This window comes from Micropterus dolomieu, linkage group LG09, assembly GCF_021292245.1.
Source record: "Micropterus dolomieu isolate WLL.071019.BEF.003 ecotype Adirondacks linkage group LG09, ASM2129224v1, whole genome shotgun sequence".
Lineage (NCBI taxonomy): Eukaryota > Metazoa > Chordata > Actinopteri > Centrarchiformes > Centrarchidae > Micropterus > Micropterus dolomieu.
The window spans coordinates 12,643,092-12,665,934 of NC_060158.1; the positions used below are offsets into that span (position 1 = coordinate 12,643,092).

Sequence of the window (22,843 nt, forward strand, 5' to 3'; positions counted from 1 at the left end):
TTGTGGATAAGTTGGTTATCAAATACCATAGCTTCCGCCTCCATAAATGGTAATCAATACGTTTCTCATAAAAAAAAGATTATAATGAGCAGCTCTTAAATATGAGAGGATTCTGCTACAACTCATGTTTATCCCAAAGCTTCGTACTAAACATATGCTTTCATAAAATAATAAAATTCGATCCCGAAGTCGGGTTTAAGTTATTACAATACGAGAAAAAAAATACAGATTATAGTCCTTTGTTTTAAAATACTGGTTATAGCTTATTAATTTGTAAGAAAATTGTCATGGTAGATTTTTTAAAAATCTAGTTTTTTAAAGTTAAGTAAAGATCTTTGTGAGGGGAATAAAATGTTGTGCATCTCATGATCATTCCACTGATTCACACACAGTTAATCTTAATGCTAGAGCCTTTCACTGATAGGAGATTTACTCTACTCTGTGTTATATTGATAAAGCTGAGCTACGCACACACACACACACACACACACACACACACACATTTTGAATATGTACCGGCATATTGTAGTAATGAGACCAGAGGAGGAAGGGGACGCCGCTCAGACCCCCAAAACACAAAACACTTGCATTTGTCCAAGTTGGAACTCGGGAGAGACAGAGAAGCCACAAAGGTTGTTTGTATCCCAGTGAGCAGCGATGGTGGGGTGAAGGGTTGTGGGTAAAGCTTACTGCCAAGGTTCCCAGCCAACTTAGCACGCCTTTTCAACTTCCCCTCACCCTTCTGTCCTTTCATTGCACAGACTAACAGATCTTGTGTTGTGAAGTTTTGCACTATTGTCCAATTATTACTGATATGTTCATTCAAAAATAATTTTCTGTATCCTCCAAAAATCATTCGCCTCACATCAACTGAAACTGTGCGACACACACAAGTGTGGGTTTTTGCAGCTGATGAGATTTTCACTCCTTTTTGGGGAGGAACACATACTCTGGATATTTCTAGCAGCCTCTTTTGAACAAAAAGATGATCTCGTGTTGGCCATTAGCAATGAACAGGGCAACACAGGAGTGAAACCATTAGTCAATCAATCAATTAGTCGATCGACAGAAACAATTTTGATATAATAAAATAATCATTTAGGTCATTTATCAAGCACAAGCTCTAAACATTCACTGGTTACAGCTTCTTAAAGGTGAGGGTTTGCTGTTTTATGTCATTTTTATTGAATCTATTAGGTGGTTGGACTGTTGGTCGAATGAAACAATCTGAAGGAGTCACTTCAGGTTCCATGAACTTGTAGTTTTTTTTTTACAGCATTTTTTATGCTAAAATATAATCTAAAAATCTAAATTATAACCATTACAATCATCCATAATGACATACATCATTAGCTGCAGCTCTGGCAACACATCTGAAATAATAATAATAACTCACTCCTTTTCATTCCCTACACCTCTCTCCTCCCCCTGCAGTTCACACCAGCGGTCATTTTCGGGTGTAAAGGACCTTGCACTTGGGGTTTAGGGGAGGTGGGCCCTCAATTAGCGAGCCACGCGTCCTTTGGAAGAAAGAGGAACTCCATGAGGAGTCCTTAACGACTGGCCTCTGTTCACTCTGCTCTGACCTCGTGACCTCAGGGTCACAGGCCACAATACACTCCCATCTGGAGCTGTGTTATCGGCTCTATGACGAAGGGGATGGACAGCAACCCTCTGCATTCAGGCCGAGCTACGTGACGCTATTGAAGGCCTGAGAACAGCGGTCCAGCTCCAACAGAGACAACTATCTTAACAACCACCCAGCTTTAGGAAATTCAACGTCGCCCTCTGATCAGGTCTGATAATGTGGATCTGTCTTTTCTAACTGAGCTGGAACAAAAAGAAGAAAGCCTGCACACGTACTGCACACCGGGAGAGCTGCCTGGGGCAACTATAATCCTGTATTTTTGGTCACTGAGCAGCACTAATATGGATCTGTTTCGAGGGGGAAACGCTTTGCTCAATTGCACATTGTTGGGAGGGAAAAGTGCTTCACATTTACCTTCATATGAAACAGCTCTCATTTTGTATTCTGCATAACAACCAGTGCACATACAAAATAATAATGATGGAAAGAGAGTTTTTGGTCCATCATTCCGATCCTAAACTTACTATTAAGTGATTACAATATCACACTAAACCTGTGGTGGATCTACTCAATAATTGCACTTAAGTACAATTTTGAGGTAGTGTACTTGTACTTTCCTCGAGTATTTCCATTTTATGCAACTTTATGCTCGTACTCCACTACAATCTGGATAAAATGTTTTGTACTTTTTACTGCACTAAACTTTAGTTACTAGTTTATTTGTTGATGGATTGATGATCATTAATCTGAAAATGTATTATTGTTTCCCTGGAGGGGGGGGGGGGGGGGGGGGGGGGCACTGAAATTTCTAAACACACTGAAATTTCAAGGTTAAGAATGTAGTTGTGTGTTAACCTTTTGAATCACAATTTCTCAGAGCCCAATGAGATGTCTTGTTTAGTTGGACGTACAATCCAAAAATATTCAAATTACAATCACAACAGATAAAATCAGTGGATGTAAAGATTAAGCCATTATAATAAATAGATTATTTACTACTAAGTGACTTAGATGAATTGATTATTTGCTTAAACACAAATTGGGTCATGACTTAACATGCATCAAATACACATTTTGTCACCTGTGAAGTTAGACTTTCCTGATTGCGCTACCTCAACTTCTGCTCAACTTTACCTCAAGTTTTCATTTGTCAGTTTGTACTCAATTAAATGCATTTATACGTAGGAATTACAAAGGAACTGAAAATCATTGTTGACAAAATAACAGAAAATAATAACATACTGTATACTAAAGGTAACTTTAATGATTTACGCTGTATCTATTAAAATGCACAGCTGTCTGAAGTACTATAGTAAGTTGTAGATGTGATTTGGTTTGAGGGATTCCTCTCATACAGCTGCAAACTATCTCATTCACTTTCTTCACCTACAAAATCTGGTAAAAACGAAAAAGTACTCTACAGTATTTATGCCTCATGTCTTACACAACACAGAATAGCAGCACATTCAAGTGTACATTGATACTTTGAGGAGGGTAAATGTGTGTAGTGCAAAGTGTTTGACAGTAATATAATAATGTGACTTAATTTAATAGAACATTAACAAACTTTACAGCAACGTTACATGCAGCCAGTAAGATGAAATGACATGTTAAAGCTGAAGTATCTACACAACATAGAAAACAAACATGTATCCTCCTAAAATTCTTGTAACTGATTAAGTGTTTCCCATCATGCATCACACCAAGCAATCATCTTGGCAGCAGTTTTGTTTGTTTCAGGCTTTTTATTGATAATATGATAGCGATCAAAATATTTTGTATGGACTCAAGCATTGACATTTTACCATTGTGTTGTTTCCTACAGTTCCAACACACCATGGATCAATACCGCCATCTGGTGGCGGAATAACTGTGGCTGCTGTTTCAGAGACGATATGCAGGGAAACCTGTGCAAACTACCAGGACGTTGTGGGCTGATTAACATTTAAACTGTTAATTACATACAGAGATAACCAGGCCCCCGATAAAACTTACATTTTTGCATATTAAACAACTTGTTTGTGGAATAAAATAAATGGTTTGGGGTGAGAGAGGATCATTCAACGCTAGCTCAAGTCACCTGCGGCAGGTAGGCTAGTTCACACAAAATAAGTTTGCATTTACAACTGGTTGTCTTCCTTACCGCTGAATATTTCACGGATAACTTGATAACTTTAACCTGATGCTACAAGCACATATTCACCAGCATGAATATACTTACTTCCACTTTGTGTTTCTCTTGTTTCCCTTCAATCACAAACGGTGACGTAACATTTGTGCCGCTTATGGATAGGTGTAGGTGCACATGCACGTTGGTCACATGACCTTTAATTGTGTTTTGGTCGTATTGTAGCCAATACGTTGAAACTTCCTTAGAAAATCGTTATTCAAGACACACACAGTTTGTCTTTGATTGTTATTTTCTATCTAGGTGCGAACTGATCCGTTTGTATTTACTTTTACTATTTTTCACTGCTTTCTAGAAAAACAAACTTTCTGGTAGTGTATTTATCAGTCTGTTTATTCATTGACTTTTTTGTTTGTTTTTGAATGAGGTAAGCAGTATTTCTTCCATTGTCATGGAACAGGAATTTTCACTAAAGTTGTTGATACAAATAGCATGACCTTAAAGGCATTCATAAATTAATTAACCAACTAGAAGGTAATTATAGTTACCACTTACGTCATAGGATGTCACCTGATCAAATGATAGCAGCCTCAGATTTCATGCAGGTGTTCTTGCATAAGGAAAGGTCTAGTTCATCTGTCCCATTGATTTTACTAGGCTACATTTAAGAGTTTCACACAAAATACAGAATTGTGGAACCCATAAAGGCCAAACAGACATACTTTTTTGTCCATCAGTAAAAAAAACAAAATAAAAAAAACCACAGGGGTTTTCTGCTCTGTTGTCAGTCTGGGTGTCAGCTTATTTTTTTCATCTTTTAGCCACTATGTCCACTTAAATAGGAAATGAAGCCCACACATGGCACTCAGTGTAAAACAAGAGAACGGTTTATTCTTTGCTCTGTTCTACAAAACTTTATTACAACATAAAGCTGACGAACAAAACTGTGTCTGCCGGAAATAAAAGGTTTCTCACAGAAAAATGCAACAGCAATTACAGGTGTGCAAACTAATATATATATATATATATATATATATAGTGTTTATTGACTATTTGTTAGGATTGACTTTGTGCTTTGGAGTCGTTAGGTTCTTTAAAAAAGCAGGAACATGTTTCTACTCCTATCACACTGAAAACAAAATTCTCTGTTGAATATAAAGGTCTTGAAGACATTAGCACCATTCTGTAAAAAGGTTCTTGATATAACAAACACCACAAAAACAATTTAATGTAGATTTGGAGCTGACATACTATATTATACAGTTTCTTTCTAGTGAAAAGGACTCATCAGGCAATCACTTTAACCTCTTTTACGCTCTGCTAGCTGCTACATTAAACTCTAAAAATCTTATAAAATTGAAATACTCTAAAGGACATTAAAAAATAGGAATGTCTAACTCCCTCAAAAAAAACAAAGCCCATGTGAACTCAGGCTTCTTGGCTGAGAGGAAGCTTTGATTTGTGTCTTTATGCGTCTGTGGTTCATTTTGTCCTGTGTATTCATTGGTAAAAGCGTTTTATTCCTGTCGCCTTGTCATGTTACAACAGCAGAACTGAAAAAAAAGAAGACAAGGAAAGCGTGGCTGGCTTTTAAAACTTGATGTCCCAGTACTGCACTCTCTCTTTAGTGGCTTCAAACCCATCTTCAATGGCGGCAAAGTTGCTGTTGGTCTGTGACGTCACTTCAGGGTGTTGGGTTGGACCTCCGGCCTCTGAATGGTCATTCAGAAATAATGTTCAAGAGTTATTCTCTATTTTTGTTTTGTGTTTCTTTCTTTCTCTTGTGTTAGTCTGTCTCTCAATACTTTCAGACATCCCTGCCTGGTCTTTGGCACTCAGACCAGAGCCCACTAGTTCCTACGAAAGATGTAAATCTTAAGAAATGGGTCACAAATATATACTTTTTTTTAAAAAAGAAAGAAAAAGGTTAGGACAATAGTTATTTCCTAATACAGCTGGGCACAGTAGTTATTAGCAGACATTACTCAAACAGGAGTAAATACAAGAGTTCCTTTGTTTGGGACTAGTTTTAGCTGCAGATTCATACGCATTTCAAGATTAAAAGATTTTATTTGTTACATAGGCTACTCAAGCAATATGTTCAGTGAAATGTAATAATAATTGGAGTAAACATATGTAATAAAACGCAATGTATATTGGACTGGTCTGTAGGTGGGCTGTGTGATTCTTAGGTATACAAATGTACACTTTTGTAGTGTAAACTGCTCTAATAAGTATTATGACAGCAGGACGGTGTATGTGCGATTAAGTGAGTCAAAATAAACATGCCAATGAAGGAAAATGCCATTGCACTGGTGTGGCTGACTTCCATTATTTTTTGGACATAAGTGGAGCTCTGTGACACAGAGGAATAAAATGCATAAGACTTGTTAATATGGTAAATTCATTGTTGTTTTTGAATTTATGATAATCTCTTATCTTACCAGGCATGCACAGGATCTGGGGTCTCTCCCATCTGCCTTCAGACAGACACCTGATCAGAGGATTTAGCCTCTGCTGGAAACCTTGAGCGCAGTGATAACGCACGACTGCATTGGTCTCGTATCTCTGTCGAACTTTTCCAAATATGGAGGCGTTCCGAACCCTCGGTGGTGGACCACACGAGGCTGTTGGAAGAGTTAGGACAAGTTAGCTCCTCACTGCGGCTACATACAGTAAAAGTAATCACTAATGTATGATGATGTGACAGCCCCAAACAGCCACATGATGATTTCATTGTTCGGTCTAATTCCTGTTACTCACAGGTGCCTTTCTTGCAGGTGTATGCAAGATGATAGTTGCAGGGTACATCACTCCAGCGCCCGTCATCGTGCCACACCATCACTACGCAGTCTTCGCCAGACAGGAAATAGCTGTCTGGCTGCCCTCTGTACCAGTTCTCATACAGCTGTGTGCATAGAGAGAAGACACATACTGTAGGTGAATTTGAACTATTTGCATGTACTGTAAGGAAATAATAATCATAACATGGAGAAGTAAACTGTATCCACTTTAATAATAATGTTCTATCCACTTATATCCATATTTTTATGAGGTTGTATCATATAAAAGTAGCAAATAATTTCAAGGAGAACATCCGGCGATTTAATATTGCACTTTCTTTAAGAAATAGTCTGACATTTTGGGAAATTTTGGATTTTTTCACTTATGTAGATGGTATATACTAGAGGCAGCAGATGTTTCGCTTAGCATGAAGACTGGAAACAGAGGCAAACAGCTAGTCTGGCTCCATCCATGGGTAAGTAATCTACACATTATAGTTTGTTTGTTTAATCTGTACAAAAATCTGGGCTACAAAAAGTATAAAAACTTTAATAAGCTGTAGACTGAGACAGGCTAGCTGTCTCTTTGCTAAGCTAAGCTGACCAGCTGCTGGCTGTAGACGCATATTTAAGGTGCAGACATGAGAGTGGTATTGATCTTCTCATCTAACTCTTGGCAAGAAAGTGAATGAGCATATTTCACACAGTGTTTGACTATTCCTTAAACGTTATGGGACTGGACAAAAGACTTGGGGATCATATATAATACATAATGCAACTCTGTAAGGTCTTGATAAAGCTGATGATGTCCAAGTTGTTTTTTGACTTGACAAAGCTCCTCTGAAATCAAACTGTTTTCACAGGCTGACAAGTAATCCTCATGGTAAACTGATCTTGAAAAATCAGTGGAATGCCCCTTTAAAGTACTCATTTTGTTTTCAATTATATAATTATTTGCATATTCTGCTTTTTCCAGCGATGTTTCTCTCATGTGAAAACCTCCAGGTACCTCTATGGAGCTCAGCCCACCCAAACTCATGGTTTCTAATATTTCTCACCAGCGGGTTCCCATCAGACCAGCGGAAATCATCCTCAATGGTCTTATCATTCAAACCAGTCCACTGGTATTCTTTGTAGTTACCTGGTGAGGACAATAAGGCATTACATTCAGTCATCAATAGACAATAATATACATAAATTCCTCATACACCATAAAGCATGACGGTCTGAACCTACTGTTGATGTAACTCTGTTCCTCAGGGGTCATGATGGACACCAGATGAGCTCCCAGCATGCGACAGTGCTGCTCTGCAACCTCCCAGCTCTGACGCTGGCCAAAGTGTCTGTAGCAGAAACCATTGAACTTATCCCAACCCGGTTCACATTGCTCCACGTCTGAAAACATCACAGAGGAGGAGACAAGACAACTAAGAGTCTGTGGATGTCTCAACAGTTTTTTATGCTCCAGATATAAACTGTGTGAATTCCCTTTATTTACAGTTACCAGCTTGTTTGACATACATTACAGAAGCAATTTCCACATGCACAAAAAGACAGGAGCTCACCAGTCTGACAGAAGTCTCCTCCGTATGTTGGCAAACAGAGACATTTAATCTGACCGTCTCGCTCAGTGCAGGTGCCTCCATTGAGACAGGGGTCGTCCACACAGGCATCTGAAACAAAACAGAGGGCCAGTTCAGATTATTCTGCTGCTGAAACTACATGAGAGCAGAGGCAGCAGTCTGTGTATTTTATTATTCAAATATTTATTATATAAAAATTTCCTTGTATTTGAACTATACATATCAGGATGGATATTGATTTGTGTGACGCACTAATTGCAACTCTGCATGTATACCAGTGAATTATACACATTTACAGATGTAGATAAAGATGTGCAAATGATAATAATGGACACATCTACAGATTAAAGGACATGTTGAAGCATCAGGATGCACGTGAGCCAACAGATGGCAGCAGAGAGACAAACGTCACTAGCACATTATGGTCAAACTTCTCAGGTGCTTTTCTGTCTTCTTCAATGGATCTCTAATTGTTTCCTGATCTTCTTTCTTTCTGTCTTCTTCTTCTTCTTCTTCTTACACTCTTCATTGATAATACACATTTCAAATGATACTAGTGTAAAGTGGAGCCTTAAGGAAGCCAGATGCAATTACACTGTGAGACTGGGTCATACTTTTTAAAAAAGACTTAATGGGGACAGGTTACCAAAACGCAATCATTTTTTTCCCTCATAACCAGTTGGTAAAGTCTGTCCACATAGTTTCAGTTTGATTTGCAGCAGTTTGTCGCTACACACTGAAGTTTACTCCAGTACATTACAAGGAATTTTTTGTGGGTTTATCATGCCAAAACATTATACTTAAACATTATACTTATAAAAACTCACAAACATTAATTTCCAAATGCAATAATAGAGTTATGGTAAATGGTCTGCACTTGTATAGAGCCTTTTTAGCCTTTTCGACCACTCAAAGCTTTACATCACATTCACACACTGATGAACAGAGGCTAAGGTGCCAACTGCTCATCAGAAAGACAAATTAACACATTATCCCTATACCATCGGGAACACACGTTACACATGATAATCAACAGACTTTGCTGTGATCTGTATGGATAACTACTGTCTACTAAAGCATACTGTCTGTTTCTGAGCAGAAGGAAGAAATTGCTAACTTTGGTTATTAAATATTACTACAGAATGTCAAACTTGTTAAGGAAGATACAAGTTTGCAGCAGTGTATAATAATAAAAACACTGGTGTTAGGTCTTTGTTGTTAAAAATAGTCTGATGATAAACATATGTTTCACATATTTCACTGCCTCACACTGTAATTCACATATACTACTACTTCTTCCTTCCTGTTAAAAAATCTCACACAGGACAGTTCACAATTTCTATACTGAACTAAAGAAAATAACTTAATTGCAAATTGCAGATTATTTCAAGGAGTTCATAAAATCATTAAATTAGCTATTTTGGGAGAAATTTAAGAGAAATCTGTCACCTAGTGCCATCATGTGACAGCTCATTTAATTGTTAAATTAATTTCCCATAACATTTGTGTGGAGCCCCCTAGACCCATAGAGAGAAAAACATTTTTGTTCCCTTTTTTTAAAATTAATTCATGCATGAGTATATATACAGAGAGAATAGAATGAATTTTCATTCACCAATACTTTATATTGTCAAACTCCTGTATGGATGATTACACTGTAGCTGAGAAATATCCCTTAGCTTTAAGGTCCCGTGTGAATAGTCCTTGCCTCACCCTCCCCTTCTAAGCTTGTAGAAGAACCTACAGCTGGCCACAAAACTTGTGAACAAATGTGAAAGGCCCTCTCTAGAGCCAGTGTTTGTCTATTCTGGGCTAGTGTAGAAACATGGTGGTACAACATGGTGGACTCCATGGAAGAGGACGGGCTCCCTCTGTAGATATAAAGGGCTCATTCTAAGGTAACGAAAACACACAATTCGTTTCAGGTGATTGTACACTAATGAAAACATCCTTCTGAATATAATGTGCCATTTTTGACATATTCTGCCATTAGATCAGCCTAAGTTTTACACACTGGACCTTTAGGGCAGTGTGTCCCTGTAAAAATGTACCCTTGTTGTTTAAAGTCCTGAAGAAAAAGAGGGGTTGGAGTTCCAGATTAATTTTCTAAATTTGTAAAAGAAGGCAAATTGAAGGCATGTGTGTCCAAACTAAAACTAAACATTTTACAAGTGGATCTTGTTTATTTGTTTCCTTTGACACCCTATAAACAAGAACTCTGTGGTGTCTGTCATTATACTGCACACTCTTTTCAGAGATCTCTCTTTAGGTCAGAGTGTGTATATGGAAGGTAATAACTGCTTTACATGAGTCAAATCAGAATCACATGTGCTAAAAGTAAAACCATCATTCAGTTTTACTGAAAAATACACAACTATGATCAAATATAAAACATTTTGTTCAGCATTTTTGTAAGTTTGTACAGCAACACGCTATTCCCTACAAACTCAGCTTTCTGCAAAAAGTGTGCATGATGTCCATGTGTTTGTGTGTTTTTTCTCAAACATCACCTAACAATGTATTACTTGTAGGTGATATATTGTTGGGTGATCCCGAGTCTCCTGTCTTTTATCAACATGAATATGTCCAATATATAAACATCACTGCTCAACAAATTAGGGCTTAACAAAGGGGCTGAAGCTGAAATTAAATGTGAAAAAATAACAAATGCACCTATATGCTCCAATCTGTACAATATTCATTTATTGAGACAAGCTTTCGAACACTTAAAAAAGGTTTGACTCAGTAAATAATATTTAGAATATTTCACAGATTGGATGTGGATGCTTTTCATCACCATGATGATGCTGATAGTAAAAAAAACTGTTTATATATATAGTGATATGTATACAACAGTGGCAAACAAAAATGTAACTAGAGCCTTAGATTACCTGGAGCTTGTAAGTAGTTTTGAGTTTAAATGTGAGCTCATGTTGCAAATGTGTTTCAGTGTGACATGACTAACAGCATCCATGTAGACAGTAAAATAATTTGTCCTCTATTAAATGAAAAACTTGTTGTATCAGTACTGTATACCGTCATTTTTAGTTCAATAAAAAGAATATTGCCTTTGCTATCCTCTATTTGTTACTAGACTTCATTTGAAGAAGCTCTGTCATATTTTTAGATACCATGTCCTAAAAGTGCGTGTGCAAATGTGGTGAGGTAAGCCATTGCACAGGGAGTGTCAATAATTACCTGAAATATGGCCGATTGGAATGTGTCAAGGAGTTGATAAGACAGGATTGTCAGTAAAGACAAGTCTCTTTTGTGATGAAATACACTTGAGATCATTTGAACTCTAGTATGTTTATGCACAATAATGTTTTTGCATCATTTTAAGCTGTGTTCTGTTGCTGTATGTTTTTTAATGTAAAGTGCATAGAATTCTTCTGTAATAAAATGTGCTACATAAATAAAACTGCCTTGTTTTCTGTTATTAGATTTGTAACTGGATTTTTCTCTGGAATCTAAAGTGGCAACAACTAATTCCTCACATTTATGCCACAACTACGGAAGACAATTTCTGCAAGGGAAAAAAAGATGAAAATATTTGCATAATAAAATTTTAAATACTCATAATGAATAAAAATTATGAGAAACTAAGTCAAATAGATTGTGAGTCATAATTCTGAATTAGCAGGCCAAAAGTTTGACTTACAATGAGAATTAACATTTTTATCATGCCTAATTTTTCATTTCAAAGCTTTTCTTGGCAGTAATTGGCTTCCATACATTGCACCACTTTCTGAAGCTGGCATTTTTAGTAGTAGGAACTTACAACATTTTACAGCAAACTAAAACATTTGAGACTGAAGGAAAACAAAATAACAGATTTATCAACTGATGTTGAGACGAGAAACAAACATATATTAGTTGATTTTATCATTCTTACACCTAAAAACACAAAACTGTACAAATCTTGGGATATCATTATTAAACAATAGAACATGACATGAGAATGAAACATATATAAAGGACATTTAAAAACATATTGCTAAACACTACCACTCGCAACAAATTACCACTGAACAATATTTGTGCTTATAAACATAATAACATTCTGTGCTTCTGGTATTAGACTGCCTAAATATAGCAACATAAGTCTAAAAATCTGAGGAACGAGAACAGTTTTAACAATTGATAACCTGACAGTTATGGATTAAATATGAAACATTATTGCTGTTGCACTGGTCAGTGCTGTTGCATTCATTGTAATCGCCGTTACATTCCAGTTAAAGATCAAGTCCCTTTATCGAGTTACTTCAAGATTACTGTGAGTTTTGACAGTTAGTGAGAAGAAAGTGATGGTGAAGGGAATACTTTGCACTGGTTTCCAAATGTATTATTTGCAAATAAATTCCACTTGATCAAGATACTGAGAAAAGATATACCAATGCTAAATCCACCACTCTCGCACAAAATCACTGCAGATGAAGCACTGAAACACTCATTCATAAACACATCATTATATAACAGTACTTCACGGAAGTCGATCTTTGGATGAGGAAGAAAACATCATGCAAAACAAGACTGGACTGTTGACAAATGTCAAATGGGAGCTGTCCCAGTGTGAGTATCTTGAAGGGGAGGTGGGGTCACAAAGACAGAAGTGAGGAGAGTTTTAACGTGAAGAAGGTGAGAAGTCATTTGAAAAGGGGGGGGGTGTTTTACAGAAAATGGAGCAAAGGTAGGTCGGGGCAGAGGACAGACCAGGGATTTTAGTGCATCATTGCGTCGAGTAGCAAGAGGAGGACAGTTAGGCTGATGAGTGTGGCTTTAACATTACCTGAAACTTTCCCTGTACCGCCTACAGCGGCCCTCTCATTGGGCAAGATAAGCAGGGTGGGCGGCGGGGTGAGACTAAACTCAACATCCACCAGACCTTGATCCACTGGTGGTATGAAGGCTGTCACCTTCTGGGGCTCAGCTGTCTTGTGAAAAACATTCGGTGTTGGGGTGGTCGGGCTCCAGGTGCGTCTTGACCAGTGTTTGGTGGTCGTGGTAGTGGTGATAGTCTTCTGTGTTGTAGCATCAGTGAGTTTTGTACTTGAGGAGGAATCTGGAGCTGCTGTGGAGGTGATGGAGGAGGTTTTTCTGCTGTAATCTGGATCATTCAAAGACTCTTGGGGTCCAGTTGTGGTGGTCAGAAGAGCCCAGTTAGATGTTTGTGAATCAATAGGAAAGATGGTGAAATCCTCCTCAGAGGCTGGGGCAACACTAGCTTCTTCTTCAAGGGTTGGGGAAACATTAGTTTCTTCTTCAGTGACAAGGGTTGGGGCAACTTTAGCTTCTTCTTCAAAGGTTGGGGCAACATTAATCTCTTGTTCAAGAACTGGGGCGACGCTAGCTTCTTCTTCAAGGGATAGGGAAGCCTCTTCTTCAAGGATTGGGGCAATGTTAGGTTCTTCTTCAACGACATGGGTTGGGACAACTTCAGCTTTTCCTTCAAAGGTTGGGACAACATCAGCTTCTTTTTCAAGGATTGGGGCAATGCTAGCTTCTTCCTCAAGGGTTGGGGTGAACTTTGGTTCTACGTCAAGGGCAAGGGTTGGGGCAATACTAGATTCATCTTCAAAGGTTAGAGCAATGTTAGCCTCTTCTTCAGGGGTTAGGGTAACATTAGCTTCTTCTTCAAGGGATAGGGAAACATTAGCCTCTTCTTCAAGGACTGGGGCAATGTTAGTTTCTTCTTCAAGGGCAAGGGTTGGGGCAATGGTAGATTCATCTTCAAGGGCAAGGGTTGGGGCAATGGTAGATTCATCTTCAAGGGCAAGGGTTGGGGCAATGCTAGATTCATCTTCAAGGGCAAGGGTTGGGGCAATGCTAGATTCATCTTCAAGGGCAAGGCTTGGTGCAACATTAACTTCCTCTCCTAGTAAAAAAGAAACATTTGCTTTCTCTTCAAGGGTTGGGGTAACGGTAAATTCCTCTTCAAGAGTAAGGTTTACTTTATTTTCCTCTTCAATGGTTGGAGTAACTTCTTCCCCAATGGTTGCAGTAACTGTATTAGGCTCATGTCCACTAGCCTCTTCATACCCAGTGGTTGCAGTGTCCAAATAGACTCTGTAACCCGATGTACGAAACCGCACTGTTGTGGAATCACTAGGCAACTGAGAGGTGTTCAACCTCTCTGGAGACTCAGTCGTGGCTAAACTTACTTCAGAAACAAGGTTGTCTTCAGACTTTGTTGGCTGCAGCTTTTTTTCTTCACCTTCCACTTTGACTGTGTCTTCAATTTCTAAGCTTGTACTTCCCTCCTTACTGGAAATGGAGGACTCCCACAACTGTGGTGCGGTAGAGACGATATCCAAGCCCAGTTTGTCAGAATGGCGTGACTTAGACGAGAGGGTCAGATCGGGGAGTGCAGTCCAAGGCTCAGCTGGAGCGCCAGTAGCCACAAAAGGTGACGGGTGAGTGGTGATGCTAGAAGTAGAAGACTCTGATATGGAGATAAAGCCGACTGCTTCAACATGAAGGTCACTTTCTAGAAAAGAACATAAAACAGTTTTGGAGCTGTAAATGCAGCTAGTAAAGGAATAATTGTACATTGTGGGAAATACGCTCATTAATTTTCTTGCCAATAGTTAGATCAAGACCACTCTCATATCTGTTAATATGAAGCTTCAACCAGCAGCAGTAGGTTAACATAGCTTAGCGCAGAGAGCTAGGCTGTCTCTGTCAAAAGTTAACAAAAAACACCTCTAAGGTTCACCAATAAACACATCCTGTTTGTTTAATCTGTCCAACAGGAGGTTGTGTGTTGGATCATTTCTTGGCCAGGCTCAGTTACCTTATGGAGTCTCTTTTTACCTGACCAACCTCTCAGTGATGACAAGATTCCTGGAAGTCACTGCTCACAACAAGAAATAATCCGCCACATAAACCCCCTGTAACATGGCGTATAGGTTAATCAAACGAGATCCATCATGTTACTTTATTTATTTATTTATTTAAAAGGGGACAGTGCATATTAAAAAACATGTTAGTTTTGCAGCAGTGTAAATCTGCCAGATTTAGACAGGCGTCTGTGAGCTTTAGGTTTAGGTTGCTGGTAGGTGGATTTTCTGACCTCTGAATAGAGTCAGCAGTCTTTGTGCTAAGCTAAGCTAACTGTCTGTTGTAGCTTCATATTGACCGTACAGAATCCCAGTAAGAATGTGAATATGTTTATTTCCCAAAATGTTGAATGATTCCTTGAAGATTGTTCTTCTGTAAATAAATAAAAATGTATGCTTGACATACCTTGAGAAATATCTCCAGACCCATCCAGACTGTCCCACAATGAGGTAAGCTCCTTGTTGGAAGATTTTGTAGTTTGGGCTGGCTGTGTAACAAATTCTTCTTCTTTTGAGGCCTGAGTTGAGAGAGACACAGGATCTTCTACTTCTGCCTCCTCCATCTTCACCTTCCAGAAACTCTTCTCTTTAGTATGATTGCTGTCTGACTCATTGTAATTGGCTTGTGATTTGTAAAGTTTCAAGTTGGTCTCTTGTATTTCTTGAAAATCCTTTGGCCTCTCAGAAGGCTGCGTATTTTCTTCGGGATTTGTATCTGGAACTGTCTGGTTATGTGTGTGAGGTTCATATGATGATTCAGGAAACCCTATGGTGCTTTCAGGCTCAGTCTGGTGAGAGGTGAAGTTCAAGTTTTGGTGGGAATCTGTCTCATTGTAAACCTCGGGCAGTAACGACATGTTTTGTGGGGAATCGTAGGTTTCTGTGGCACTGATAGTACTGTTCATCCGTGCTGTAGGGTGCTGGGAGTCGTAGCTCATTTCTGTAGGAGATGACGTTTCATCAAATGCCTGGAGGAGGTCCAATGTAGGTGTGCTGTTGAGGGAAGACTCTGTTGTGTCTGATATAACTGTTGGGTGTGTGTCAACCAGATTTTCTTCAGTGGAGGGGCTAGAGAAAAAGGGAAAAGATTCCAGCACCATTTGAGCTTTGAGCTCCACCTGTTTTGCATGTTGGTTCAGTTGTAGCTCTTGATCGGTTTCCATAAGAATAACAACATCCTGTCCAATGTCCTCCGGTTCTGTAGCCACATAGTCCGTGGGAGGGTCGGTATGAGTATTTATATTATCTGTAGAGGACAGATAAGTGAAAATTAGATTGAAGAAAAAAACATTTATTTTGCTTTACTTCAAATATGCCCACCTCCTTAAAGTTTAATTACATGCATATACATCGTACATATATCTGAATGTCCATTTTTTTCTAATATCAGTTGGAGGTGTATTTTAATTATGACAAGAAAAGAGTAAAGGTGAAGCAAGGATTCATTCCTGTATGTGTATAGTATTTATAGAAATATCCTGGTTACAATTTTTGTCCAAACGAGAAGTAATATAAACAGTTAATATGTACACCCAATACAATTTGAATTCTATTTTATGCAAGCAAACTTTTTGAGGCACATAATACTCACCTCTGAAACAATAAACGTCATGAAGGCTGGATGGCTCTGGGAAGCCAGTTTGGTTGCTGAAGCGGTAGAGTGTTTTGACGCCTGCCTGAGGCCCTCCGCAGCGTTCTCTAGGGTTTATGATGGGGTAGCGCACACTGCCATCAGACAGCCAGCCAGGGCTGCAGTGGTCCAGACCTTCACTCCATGCCAAGTACAGCTGTGCTGTTGTAGCCAGCTCTGCTCCTGCTGCTCTGCAGTATGACTGTGCTTCATCAAAAGACAGCTGCTGTGAGGCGGAGTCATGAAACACTTTCCCTGCAAACACAAAATATTTTAAATTTTTCATTATTTCATTCTGCTGTATGTACAATATGTAATTACTCATCATTTAGTTTATCACAGATATATCTGTATAAATCGCTATAAGCGGCATATATGTTAGCTGACAAGAAACAAAAAACTGCAGTACAGGAATGCCAACCCTGTGTTTGAGATAAATCAGAAAAACATTACATAGATTGTCCACCAGAGGGCATTATCTTAATTTTTCAACTGTAAAATGTTTGGTTACGCACATTTCTCACACTTCTACAATAACTTAATTTAAGGAATTATAATTAAAAATATAAGTAAATGCTAACTGATATATTTTTATTTGAATTTTTTAAGCTATTTATATCAGAAGTGACCTAAAAGTCTAGTATGAGTTAAGCTTTAGTTATAGAAATATGTGTTATTATACATACCGCCAATTTCCTCCACATAACAGTAAACATCAAATACATCATCTGGATCCATTGTCCCATAGTTTCTCACGCCTGGTTGGCCGTTCATGTCTCCATAACAGCCTTGACGGGGGACTTGGATTGGGTACCTGCAAGAATGGAAAACAATAAGCATTTCTCACGTAAGATTTACCTTAAACTTTGTAAACTTGACTTTAAATTCTTGTGGAGATCCTGTACTTTCCAAAGATACCAAATACACTGAATTGCCGGAAAATGTATGAGCACCATGCAGCTTTAACATAATGTTGGAACAAGCAGATACAGAGGTGATGAGATACCTGACAGACTGGTCTGCCAGCCAGCCTGCATCACATTGCTCGTAGCCGTCATAATAAGCTGCCAGCAGCTGGTCAGGAGTGGCGATCTGTGCCCCAATGCCCTCACAAGCCCTTTGGGCCTGATTGAAGGAAAACGCATAGCGGCCCAAAGCATCTCTATAGTGGAATACAACACCTAAACACACACACAAACACACACACACACACACACAAGCACAAAAAGTATTTTGAGTTATTCCAGTACTGTATAAGGTTACAGTCAAATGTCATATCTTAAACAAAAAAAGGAATTAAAACTGTCAAATAATCCTATTAATAAGATCATTTGTAAAGACTCCCAATTTCTGCAAATGGTAATTTATGTATGGAAAATCTGCCCATCAATACAATAAAATTAATCAGTTGTTTTGGAACAGGAAAATTACAATCAAAGTAAGCAATATTATCTTTGTTACTACTCATTGTAACCTATCACCAATATTTTCATCCAAATCTTTCAAAAACTTCAATTTCATTTTGTTACCTTTGACCTTGAGATGTACAAGGTCGCTGGCATCCTCCAGGCCCTGCTGCACCTCACAACGATAGTAACCAGAATCACTGGGGCGTAAATTTCCCAACCACAGTGACAGATCATCGGGGGAGGAAGTGTAGTTGAGCAAGGCGGCACGGTCTCGGTAGGCTTCGTTGACCTTCACCCTTTGACCGCGTGCCACCAAGATCTGTGTCTCCACCCCACCAGCCACCACAGTCCACTTGACGCGTGGTAAAACAGGAGAGGAGGAGGAGGTGGATGTGGATGTGGATGACAGAGACACTAAACAAGGGATAGAGATGGAGCTTCCCAGTGGGGCGGAAATCGGACCTGAGTGAGGGATGTTCACCTGGAGCTGCTGGACATCATCTACAGAAAAAACAATAAAGGATACAGAGCATGGAGAACAGAGAGGCTCTGTAAATTTGCTGCAAATAGTCAATCATGGCCTTACTTTTAAATGCACCTTTGTATTTGTTTCTTATAAATGAATGTGAATGAAGAGATTAAATGTAGACGTACCAAATGCAGATGGTGTTTGGGTGGGGAAGGCCAGAGTTAGACGGCACACTGCAATGAGAAGTGGAAGTATTTGGACATATCTACGGAGAAGGAAAACACAGTAAAAGTTAATCACAGATGAAGATTAATAATAAAGCATTCCTGTATACACAGGGAAAGAAAGGAGAGTGATTATTTCTCCCTACCTCCCTAGTTTCCAATTTCACACATGTTTAACCTTTAATAGCCAGAGCGATTTCTGATACTGGAAGTCGTGTATTTTGTTGGTTCAGCTAGTCAGGAGACATGCTCCACTCACCAAACTGATTTATTTTAATATTACAGGTCATAACCTGTACACCTTTGTGTTACCTTCACCACAGCATCCACATACTGTGGTTTTAGCTTTGCACATGTATTGATATGCAGCTGGGTGAAGAGGCAGACTCAAATGTTAGACTGTAATGTTCTAATTTTTAGCCATTTATTATTTACATTTGATATGATTCATGTTTTTATGTATATGTTATAATTAATTGGATAATTAGTCATTTAGCTAACACTTGTATCCAAAGCGACTTATCCGACTATGTATATCAGTGGTCGCACACCTCTAGAGCAACTAGGTCTTAAGTGTCTTGTTCAAGGATACAATGGTGGATGAATCAGAGTGGGAATCAAACCCAAGTCTCCCACACCAAAGGCATGTGTTTTATGTGCTGCGCCATCACCACCATGTTTAGTGCTATAAATACCACTACAAAAAATTAGATACATGCTGTCAGAAACAACAAGAAACAATCAAAAGCTTTACACAGGTTAATGTACACAACAAAAACATAGAAAAGGGGCATAAAACACAAAGCATCTAACCATCTTAGTTTAGCATGTTAGCATGCTAACAAATGCTAATAAGCACTGAGGAGAATGTAAACATCTGTACCAAGCTTCATGGCTATCCATCTAATGGTTGTTGGGATATTTCACTCAAAACCACATGACCTCATGGTGGCGCTAGAGGAAAAGTCAGGGGATTAACAAAGTCGTGAGGAGTCATCGTCTGGAAATCACGTATGTCTTTACAATACTTCATGGCAATATATCAGGTAGTTGTAGTTCTCTATTTCAGTCTAGACCAAAGTGGTGGACAATAAAAATATATATTTTTAAGACTATACCTCATGTACATAATGATAGAAAATAGAAAGATAGAAAAGATTGAAAAAGATAAAGATAAAGATAGAAAATAGCTTTAGAATTACACAATGAGGTGTTTGATATTTAGTATTCGCTCACTAATAAAAATAGGGTGGTTAGTATATTTGACAGTATTTGCTCATTGATCAACATAAAAAAGAACTGTAAATGAGCCTAAATAAGTTAAGTCTAATTTTGATCTGTTTCAGACTTTTAAAAAAGCAGCCTAACAATAGAATAAGCCGACATATCTTGCAGTAAAATGTAAGAGCACCAGAGACTAAAGCTTCAAAAATGAATGTAAAGTTGAATCAAAAAACAACAAAAACTGGATAAAGATGTGATTTATTGCTGTTGTATTAACACACAAGTTGAAAAAAATGTATCTCAAAGCTACAGCTGTGAAGTATAAAAAAGCAACTTCTCTGGTTTTTGAAAGGGAAGCTGGGAGCACAGGCTCCTGACCACAAGCCATTCATCACCTCCGGGAGCTAATGACACGGCGTCTCAGCCCAGTAGCAGCCTGCCAGCTCTCCGTCACCAGTCTGTCCCTGTTATTAACCCAGCAGGCATGGCAGGACGCTCACAGTGACCTCACTCAACCTCCTGAGGCAGCCATGATGAAGCTGCAAATGTTCATTCATTATTAAAGAGCAGCGGCCCGGTTCCAAATTACTTTTCAGAGTTGACAGAGTCAAAAGTACTTTTAGAATTCAGAAATTAGGTGTTTCTTTCCCTTCTCAGGTAATTCAGTACATTTTTCTTACGATCTTGCTTAGTACCACGCTAGTATGTATAGTACATGCAGTATTTAACTCTATAACCCGATTGATAAAAATATATAATATTTGCTAAATATTATTTCTCCCAATCATCCAAACTTTACTCTTTTATTAGAAAATCTGGATTTCTTTCACCTGAAACATTGACTGCAAAGGTATTACATATAATCTCGCCTTCTGAAATCAATGGACTAGTGGTCATAGCAAATGAGTCCAGATGAAATATCAACTAATGAAGATATATATATATATATATATATATATATATATATATATATATATATATATATATATATATAGAAACGTTTACTTAAGTAAAGGTACAACAAAATGTACTTACTTAAGTTAGTGTTCCTTATGTAGAATGACCCCTGTCAGTGTCATTATCATTATCATTGATGCAATAACATGCAAGTTGTACTTCAGTGTAGTAGTTGGTTGATGTGGAGCTAATTATAACTAGTTTATCTACTTTGGGGTGGTTTTATTTTGTAAACTAAAAACTGCTTTCCTTTTAAAATGTATTAGTAGAACTATAAAGTAGTATCAAATGGATCTCAAAATTGTACTTAAGTACAGTAATTCAGTAAATGTATTTTCTTATACTACCAATAGGGTAAAATTGGGATTTTAGTAGAGAAAAACTCTTTACAAAGAAGTCCCAGATTGTTTGACTGTTGATGATGCCACCAACACAACAAATCTCCTACAATAAAGCTCAAGTTGAAAAGAGAGGAGAAATCCAGAGCTAAGCACAGAGGAGGTACTGTGTGTGTGTGTGTGTATGTGTGTGCGCCAACCTCATTCACTTCTGTCAAGATGAAGTTTTGATAAACAGACATAAGATGGCAGTATCTCTCACTTAGCCTCATTATGAGGCATTATGAAGTGTTCATCCACACAGACATACATATAGTATACGTGTGATCAAGGTGGTAAAGAATCCAGTAAACAAAGAAAAACGAAACGACAGAAGTGAGCCAAAAGTTAAACAAGCATTAATAAAGTTGACTCAAACGCATCCTTGAGTATGAGTCGGGACACAAACACAGCTCGCTAACATGTCAAATTAAATGGCCTTCTTTGATGGCCGAATAATTGATGTTTGTTTCCTCGCCAGCTGGGTCAACTCCACAAGGGCTGGTATCACTATTAGTATTCTTGACAAGAAAACGTCTCACAAAAAGCGAGCAGTGGGCCAGGAGGACAGCTGCACACTGTGCTTTCACTTCATACCAACTCCCTTACAAAAGGCCTTGGGGAAAAATTAAAGGACGGGGCACTGGCACACTTGCTTGTTTTTTCTCTTTCCTTTCTCTCGTTCTTTTCACGGATGGAAAGGGAAGTTTTAAACCACTAAGAATCGTTCTGGAGCAGACTTTGTAGAAAAGGAACGGCCACATTAAGACACTGCACACTGTTTCAGATTGTATAACTGTTGTGAGAGTGTGCTTACATATGAGTCTGTGCATTCAGATTGATGACAGAGGAGAAAATCCTGCTTGGCTGCTGATTACTTTGTGACTTTTTTAGAGCTCATTTTTCACTTAAGCCTTTGGCCACACTGTCACCAGGCACTCTGTGGCTCTGCTCTTTTTAATGAGAAGACAAGTCAAGCTAAAATCAATGCCACCCACTGCATTTACATGTTTAGAAACTGCAGCCAATGCATTATCCACAAGCAGAACCTACCCAGTCTCCTCCTCCAGCAGAAACAGACAAGTATAGTAACCACTGCAGAATAACATGTTGAAGATCAGTGGAGTAGAAAAATCCAGGTGAAATGAACAACTTTAATTGTTAATGCAAGAAATAATAGTAAACAAGGACCATTAAATCAACTGGCGACCTGTCCAGGGTGTACCCCGCCTTGCGCCCGATGTCAGCTGGGATTGGCTCCAGCCCCCCCACGACCCTGTACGCAGGATAAGCGGTTGACGATGGATGGATGGATGGACCAGATGCTGAGACCCCTGTCAGTGCTGCACTGACAGCAAAAGCTGTCTCACTACATCTTGTGGGTGGCCCCTGCAGCAGTCTGCATCAAGGTCAACTCAGGCAAACCTGCTAGTAACAGGCAGGACTGACTGCTGATCCCAGCTTAGCCTGGTCAAACATGCAGAGACACCGGGTTGACTGATGTAAGCTCTGTGCAGTGCTGAGCTGGAACTGGCTTTGGCACTAATGAGTCTACAATATCTGCAGTACATCTGAAAATACACAGTAATTGAGTTTTTACAGGGTAGAAACCTTACAAGCACACGTTTCTAT

The 22,843-nt window shown here is 38.7% G+C and overlaps 1 protein-coding gene across 1 annotated transcript; it reads right to left on the minus strand.

The window, feature by feature from the left end:
- Window positions 1-5,306: 5,306 nt before the first annotated feature.
- LOC123976784 (brevican core protein-like) lies at window positions 5,307-22,320 on the minus strand. Its single transcript, XM_046059128.1, has 14 exons — window positions 22,265-22,320; window positions 18,615-18,694; window positions 18,081-18,461; window positions 17,558-17,732; window positions 17,238-17,365; window positions 16,513-16,806; window positions 15,328-16,167; window positions 12,872-14,569; window positions 8,065-8,172; window positions 7,736-7,894; window positions 7,558-7,640; window positions 6,480-6,624; window positions 6,161-6,343; window positions 5,307-5,428 (listed from the first exon to the last, which is right to left on the minus strand). The coding sequence occupies exons 1-14, from the start codon at window positions 22,318-22,320 to the stop codon at window positions 5,307-5,309; spliced, it is 4,452 nt and encodes a 1,483-aa protein (XP_045915084.1).
- Window positions 22,321-22,843: the final 523 nt, after the last annotated feature.